Raw genomic sequence first — 8,402 nt, 5'->3', positions numbered from 1 at the left:
GAAGGAGAATCTCTACCTGGGGAGGCAGGGCAGGAGCATTATAAAATGCCACGCCTTCCTCGGACTCCCATCTCCTGCCCCTTTCCCCCGAAAGGACTTGAGCCTTGCCCAGCGCATCCTCTGTTTGGAGGACTGCCAGCCCTCTCCAGAATCTTCCATAACCCAGGGGCATCGCATCCTAACCCAGTGATAACACCAGCTCCCTGTGAACCCTGCTTCCTCCACCAGCCCTCCGGGGAGATTTTAACCCAAAGCGCTAGGACTAAAGTGACCCTGAAAATCCACTTGAGGCTGCCTGTGAGGTTCTTTACGGAAACCACCTGCCAATACATAAATTCGTGGTAATTAGTTGATCCTGGTCCCCAGGAAGGCGGCGGACCCCTCCATAGGACTGTCCCGGGTTCCCCGGCTCACCTCCCCCGGGGCCACTGAACCAGGCACAGCCTCCTCTGGGAAGACTGAGGATCCAGACACCGCACTCCCCAGGCGCGCAGAGCTGCAGGGGCACAGAGGCCCCGCCCCCAGGCTGGCTCAGCCACTCGCAGCCAGAACAGGCCTGCGGGGCGGGGCTGGCCGGGCCGAATCCCAGGTCTTAAATGGGCGGCTTCGGACCCACTGCCTGCCTCCTGGACCCCCGGACCTGCATCTGTGACTTAGACTGCTCAGCTGCATCTGACACAGGTGATATGCCCTCGCTGAACGTGAGCAGGGGGGCCAGCCGAGGAACCAGCGCGGCCACCTGCCTCGCGGGTCGGGGGTTCGTGGCCCCCAGGAGGCGCTGTCCCAGGGCCTGACTCCTTACGCGGAGCCTCCGACGCCGCGCTGCGGGGCCCGCCCCTCCCTGCGTCAAGATCCAAATACCTTGAGGGTGGGAGGTGGGTCTCAGGGCGGAGAGCTGGGGCAGCGGGCCCTCCGGGCATCTCACAACCTCAGCCTTCCTTCCCAGCCCTGTGCAAACTCTCAGGAGGATAAATTCAATTCCGCTGTAGTGGCTCTAACATCTCAGAAGAAAGGAGGATGGCTTTTTAGATGGTTTGGTCTAGTCATAAACTCATTTCTTCTTCGCTTACCAGGTTTTGAAACATGCATCCTTTGCTCTTCCTGCCTGCCCTTTGCTTGGGAATAGCCTCAGCTGCTCCGCAACCCAATCAGAGCATTGATGAACAATGGTACCAGTGGAAGGCAACGCACAGGAAGCTATATGGAGTGGTTGGTAACACTCAAGCTGCCCAGAGGGATCCCTGCAGAGAAGGTTCCATGCTGGTGGGAGTTCATAGCAGGGAGTAGCATCTTGAGGCTGCTCTTACCAAGGCAGTAAGCAGGACACCATGACTGTGCACAGTGTGGGCATATGTCCTGCTGTGTGGTTGCTGAAAAACAGCTCCCAGAAGCATCAACCCATCCCTGGCTGTGGTTTCTCCTCTCTGTGAGCACATCCATCTGGTGCAGGTCAGTAGATTTTAAATAGAAATAAAGACGATAAGTTATATGTTTTCTCAGTATGAAGAAGGATGGAGGAGAGAGGTGTGGGAAAAGAATATGAAAATGATCGAACAGCACAATTGGGAACACAGCCAAGGGAAACACAGCTTCACGGTGGCAATGAATGGCTTTGGAGACATGGTGAGTATGGCATGGATTGCTGACTTTTTGTACTTCCTCTCCCCATACTTAACCAAAAAAATCTCATGCTTCTCAACATTGTATTCCCTTTTCCTTGAAGACCAATGAAGAATTCAGGCAGGTGATGAATGGCCTTCAAAATCAGAAACACAGGAAGGGGAAACTGTTCCAACCACCTCTCTTTGCTGAGGTCCCCTCATCTGTGGACTGGAGAGAGAAGGGCTATGTAACTCCCGTGAAGAATCAGGTGGGGCAATATTCAGCAGGTCCCTCTCAAGAGTAGAGGCAAAAGGAATCAGTGTCGTTGCTATCAATGTGCAGTTTGCTATATTTTAAGAGTTTTCATATCTGTGGGCTGTTGTCAAATCTTGATATTTGTTTTGTAAGACTGAGAACTTTATAATTTGTTTTCAGGGTCAGTGTGGTTCTTGTTGGGCTTTTAGTGCAACTGGTGCCCTTGAAGGACAGATGTTCCGGAAAACTGGCAAACTTGTTTCACTGAGTGAACAGAACCTGGTGGACTGCTCTCAGCCTGAAGGCAATGAGGGCTGTAATGGTGGCCTAATGAATAATGCCTTCCAGTATGTTAAGGACAACGGAGGCCTGGACTCAGAGGAATCCTATCCATATCATGCACAGGTCAGTGGAGCTCCTTACTTATCATTCCAGCTGTATTTTAGAGTTGAATAAATACATTTGAAGAAAACAGATATCACATTTAATGTGTTCATTTTATTTTTATTTTTTTAACATTTATTTATTTTTGAGAGAGAGAGTGAGAGCAGGGGAAGGGCAGAGAGATAGTAAGACACAGAATCTGAAGCAGATTCCAGGCTCTGAGCTGTCAGCACAGAGCCCAAAGCAGGGCTTGAGCTCATGACTCCAGCTGAAGTGAGACACTTAACCAAGTAAACCACCCAGGTGCCCCTTAATATGAATATGCACATTTTAAATTGTAGACTGTATATCTGCAAACTGCAGATCTGTCATTAAACTGTATCGACTGGGCACATTTCTCTGCTTAGATCGCTACCATGTAGCTCTTCCTATTTCTTTGTTATGTGGTGATATACATACCATTCTATATATATTATTACAAAATTCTCCAGAATGAAAAATTTCTTATGGGCAGGTAGACTGAGAGTGTCTCACTAAATACACATCAGCAATTATTTCCATTTCAAAACAACCAATAGCGTTTTAGCTCCTGGGATGCTTTGCAACAAACTTGGCTTGGAAATCTTTCACCTGTAAGCTGCCATGAAGTCACGTTTCCAGGAGGTGGATGGTAGTAATCAAGTCTCTTCCCCTTTGCCTTTGAAAGGATGAATCCTGCAAATACAAGCCTCAGGATTCTGCTGCCAATGACACTGGCTTCTTTGATATCCCTCAGCGGGAGAAGGCCCTCATGGTAGCCGTAGCAACTGAGGGGCCCATCTCTGTTGGTATAGATGCAAGCCATTTTACCTTCCAGTTCTATCATGAAGGTAAGCATGTGTCTATGTAGAAATTTAGGCAGAAAAATGGGAAAACCACCATAATGTATAGCAAGATCGACTCTTTGTTATGTAGAAGTCAATGTAGAATATTGAAGGGTATAGATTTTTTTTTTTTACAAATAGTTTGTCAAATTGGTTTCCATAAAACACCCAGTGCTCGTCCCCACAAGTGCCCTCCTCCATGCCCATCCCCCCCTCCCCCCCACATCCATCAGTCCTCAGTTTGTTTCTCAGCATTCAAGAGTCTCTCATGGTTTGCCTCTCTCCCTTTCCCCCACCATTTCCCCCCTTCTTCTCCCCCATGTTCCTCAGTTAAGTTCCTCCTAATCCTCCTATATGTGCAAACATATGATATTTGTTGAAGGGTATAGATTTAATATAGTTGTTCCTTCTGTACATGTAATTTTTATGCCTATTGTTTCTGTTTAACATCACTTGGAACCATATCCCTATGTTTAAGTACACCATAAATATATTTAAATGGCTACATAATTCAATTGGCATACTTTAATTTTCTTTACTTTTTTCTAATTGTTAGACCATGAAACATTCCAAAGAATTTTACTACTATTGTTGAGACTGACAGAATCCCTTGGCTCAAGTAATTTAGTGTTCTCTGCTGTTTCCTTAAGCTGACATCCTAAAAGTTGAATCACAAGTTTTCAATGAGTGCTCTTTTATGCCTCGTGACATGTTGTTTTATGCCTCTTAGCAATTTGTCTTACTGCTGGTATTAGATGAGAGCCCAAATCCCTAGCCTAGCTCAGAAAAGATCTGCTTTTAACTCTTATCTGGTGTTATATGTCATTTCACTGAAGGTTGAAATGCCTTCCTTACTCTGGTTGATAGGCTTTGTTGCTATCATATGTCACGTGGGAATCCTCACCCCAGCATTGAGTTTCACTTTTTCAGGCATTTATTATGATCCAGACTGCAGCAGTGAAGACCTGGACCATGGTGTTCTGGTGACTGGCTATGGCACTGAAATAGGACAGTCGATAAACAATACATATTGGATTGTCAAGAACAGGTATAAAAAGCCAAAAATACTTATCTTTAAAATTGAAAAGGGAATCCTTTTTAAAATCAGTGTTTGGAGCCATGTCCTCAAACCCCTGAGCACACTTCTGAAATCACAGATGACTTTACCCTACTTAGGGAAACACAGACATACTCATTTCATGACAACATTAAGACACTGTCTCAAGCTTGCTAAGGTACTGCTATAGTTTTGGTACCACTGTTTCTAAATTGAAATTTTTTTATTATTTCAGAAACACATCTGACCCCAAGGGTCTCTCATTTTGGAGTCTGTGAAAGGTCTGGGTATAGAGTTCTGTGTTGGGTTAGAATCCAATCATGTACGAGAAAGGCCTCTCCTGATTCTTCCTGCCGAGGCCTCTGGTGCACTGCTCAGTATTGGGTGTTGCTGTACATTAAGATAAATGTATTTGATTATTTGTGATAAATAACAAATCCCATCTTCTTTCAGCTGGGGTGAAAACTGGGGCATTGATGGCTACATAAAGATGGCCAAAGACCGGAAAAACCACTGTGGAATTGCCACCATGGCTAGCTTTCCTGCTGTATGAGATGATCGCTATAGAAGGCCTTGATTGGGAAAAGAATATCCTGAAGAAGAATTTTATCTTACAACTGACCACACCTTATTGTGTGGAATAAAACACTTGAACCACTGGAGCTCGAACTTGTAATTTGATTCTGTGACATCTTATACTGGTAAAATGTAACTTCTTTAAATACTGCTTTGAACAGCATTGTATGATTGATTTGTTTAATTATGTCTGAATGTTTATATTTTGTACTGATGTATATAGTTTTACCTTTTAAAATAAAACCAGTTCAAAGTAGAAGTGGGGTAAGTTTTTAATATATTAACTCTCTGTAGAATCAGGCTGTTAAATAACAAAAACTCAACCAAGTAAATTATAAAGAGCTAATTGGCTCAATAAAGGATTTATGAATCAGGGAGCTTCTCATCTATCTAGCAAGTAGAAGAGAAATCCAAGAGCTACAGAAAAAGAAAGGTTTGTAAAGGTAGAGAAGGAGCAGAAAAAAGGAAATTATTAACAAAGAATCTTATTTTAGGCAAGATTGCTTTCCTAATAACAGAAAGAGTCTGTTGTTGTATTTCCGAGTGCTAACCAGGACATTCCCATTATTACTGGCTAAAGGTTATATTTCAGTGGGGAAGGGGTTGAAACTGCAGTCAGGTTAGGTGTTAAGTCTCCCGTTTACTGACTTGGGACCTTTACCTAAGTAATACCACATTGGGCCTGTAGCTCAAAAGACATAACAAAGGCCCCTTAGGAGAGGGGTGGGTGGTGTCTGGCTATTATAGTTGTAGATATGCACATGTCATGTCAGCTGCCCTTTGACTGTGTCTGTCCCAACCCTTGAATGGAGCAAATAGGAGATACTTTTTGAGGACAGGAGGCAAAACTAGTGGAAGATGAGAGTTAATTTAGGAATTGTGTTTGCACAGAGATGGGTTCAGTGTTGACTTCCAGCCTCCAATGATCAGGATGTTCTCTTGCTGGAAACTTTATCAGGGGACAACACCTTTCTCAGGGAAGTTTTATTACCTGCTTCTGGAAAGGGGATGTCAGCCCTTCCTGCATCTGCTGCTTCTCAAGTGCCTTCAGCTCAAAATAACCAATATGCCACAGTGGCTTATTTTGGGGTAGTGTGTCCCGAACCCCTGCAGCCTTATTGGGTCATTTGAAAGTCTTGGGAGCAAAACTGGGGCCTCCAAGGGAAGAAGGAATTCTGCCTCAAGACTGTGGCATAGGGTGTGTGTCCATGTGTCTGTGTGTGTCAGGCCAGGAAGGCTTGAATCCTATTGGTTTTGTTTCTCTGGGGAACTCAGACTGATACACAGACCCATCTTGTAGACCCACCCACCGTCTCCTACTTTCCTGCATATCGTTTTCATGCCTTTCTCCCTTCTTTGCAAATAATAATAAAAATAGAAGGTGGTTAGATTTCATTACAGGAAGTGAATACGAAGAGTAAAGATGGTGTTAACTGTCATCAGCTTAGGTGGAAACAAAAGGCCTTAGAATGGCACCAATATATTTCCTTCTTTCCGCATTTGTCTATTGGGATGTCCCTTGAGCTAAGGAAGGGATTTGTCTCTATGCTCATAAAAGCTGGAGTGGGTTTCTAAGTAATTACAAACTTTCTCAAACTGCCGCAGAGCTTTCCACAGTCAACCATCTCCCTACTGCTGGACGTTTTGATCCTTCCCATCTTTTTGTTCTTATAGACAATACTTGACTTTAGAAGGCTCATCTAGGTTTCCCTGCTGACCCTCAGGTTAGAGGGCCCACTTATCTAAACTTCTCCATAGAGCTGTCATATTGCCATCCCGTGGCTGTCCTGTGATCTGTCTCTTCAGCAGGCAGAAGAGGGCTGTGTCCCAGCACCTCAGGACCTCTGAGAGGATCAGTCGCTGCTGTTTATTGTGGATCTGCTAAGTGAGAATGGATGCGTCATGTTCTCATTTCCTGATCCCCAGGGAGGCTTACCATCTTTCCACTAGTTTATTGACTATTTGTATTTTCTCTTCACAAACTACAGTTTTATATCCTTAGTTATTCTCTCTAGGGGTGTTTTTTTTTTTTCTCCTCTTAATATGTATGATCCTTAATGTGCATTTTTTGTTACCTGTCACAAACATTTTCTCCTGTGCAGTGGAGTGACTTTTAACTTGGTATGGGTGATGGTGTTATTTTTTTTAATGTAATCATATCTCTTTTCCTTTATACATTTTGCTTACTGTCTTTTGGTCCCATTTAAGATCATAAATATATCCCTTTCATGCTTTTGTTTTTTATGTTTAATTCTAGAATCGATCTGCAATATGTTTTGTGAATTCACTATTTTTTTCCCAAATGACTAGCTAATTATTCACCATTCTCTTCCCACTGATTTGAAGCAGCATGCCTTCTTATTTTTAAAAAGCGTCTATTAAAATAATCATATGGCTTTCCTCCTTTTGTTAATGACTCTGCCTTCCAGTTGCTGAAGCCTATTTTCCCAGAGTACAATGCAAACCAGTGAGTGGTCCCACCTTCCCCAAGTGGGGACAGACCTGTACAGTGTACTTTGCAGGATGCTAGAAAATGGAAAGAAAACCAAGGGGCACTTGGGTGGCTCAGTTGGTTAAGCATCTGACTTCAGCACAGGTTATGATCTCATGGCTTGTGGGTTCAAGCCCCATGTTGGGCTCTGTGCTCACACTTCAGAGCCTGGAGTCTACTTTGGATTCTGTCTCCGTGTCTCTCTGCCCCTTCCCCCTCATGCTCTGTCTGTCTGTCTGTCTCTCAAAAATAAATAAACATTAAAAAACTTTTTAGATAATGGAAAGAACACATGGATTCCCCTTGAGACAGGCCCAAGCATTTAACCTGGGAAGGCAATCAGGAGGGAATGAAAAGCCAAGAAGAAAGAGATTCTCAGATCATTTAGACCAGAGATCCCAATAGTTCTTCTGTCTCCTGCCTATGGAAGGACAGTCACCCAGGCACCATTCTACCAATGCCCTTGAATCTTTGATATGTGACCTCTGAGAATGGAGTGGAGGAATCCCAAGCTCTTCCTGATTCTTGTTTCAGGATTTCACTTGCGCGGACCCACGGTCTCAGCTTGAAGAAGAAGGCATATGAACGGTGAATGGGTTTTCTGAGTGTCCACCACACTCATCAAAGCAACACATACCATGACTGAAGGTGCTGTCTCATCTCTGTTTCCAGCAAAACCTTCTCCTCATGGCTGTGCAGTCTTTAGATCAAGTGCTGTGCACTTACCAAATCAAAGAAGTCCTAAGAGATTTTGAAGTGAAAACTTCAGTTGGGATCTTTGAGATATGCATTTCAGATTAAGTCTCTAATAAAGTAGCCCATTGGTTAAAATCAGAATGTTTCTAGAAAAAGAACATTGATGTGTCCTTTGGAGAGGCTGAAAACATTTCAATTACATATTAAAATTGTGCTGCTTCTATTACTGCTACCAAGCCATAGTTAACTGAGGAACAATGCTGAGTCCTGAATTACACCCATGCTGACATCTGCATTGGGTTGTATGAACCGCCCTGCCCAAAGCCACAGTGAGAAAGGAGAATCTTGCTTCCTCCCATGGCTCCTCCTAGCCTCCACCTCCCTACTGCTGTTGCCTAATGCATGACTTTAGTGGATTTTCTAATGTTGACTCACTCTTGGATTCCTGGGTTAAGCCTGACATTGTCCTGATGCATCT

General features: G+C 44.0%; 1 protein-coding gene across 1 annotated transcript; it reads left to right on the top strand.

Annotated features, from left to right (window-relative positions):
- Positions 1-597: 597 nt before the first annotated feature.
- Positions 598-4,996, top strand: LOC120226507 (procathepsin L-like). The gene is made up of 8 exons (XM_039224701.1): positions 598-681; positions 1,074-1,209; positions 1,501-1,623; positions 1,724-1,870; positions 2,038-2,262; positions 2,948-3,110; positions 4,035-4,152; positions 4,615-4,996. The coding sequence occupies exons 2-8, from the start codon at positions 1,084-1,086 to the stop codon at positions 4,712-4,714; spliced, it is 1,002 nt and encodes a 333-aa protein (XP_039080632.1). The 5' UTR covers positions 598-681; positions 1,074-1,083; the 3' UTR covers positions 4,715-4,996.
- Positions 4,997-8,402: the final 3,406 nt, after the last annotated feature.

Source organism: Hyaena hyaena, unplaced genomic scaffold (assembly GCF_003009895.1).
Source record: "Hyaena hyaena isolate Hyena2069 unplaced genomic scaffold, ASM300989v1 scaffold_1718, whole genome shotgun sequence".
Lineage (NCBI taxonomy): Eukaryota > Metazoa > Chordata > Mammalia > Carnivora > Hyaenidae > Hyaena > Hyaena hyaena.
Note: the sequence above shows the minus strand (reverse complement) of the source record. Positions and strands in the feature narration are given on the sequence as shown.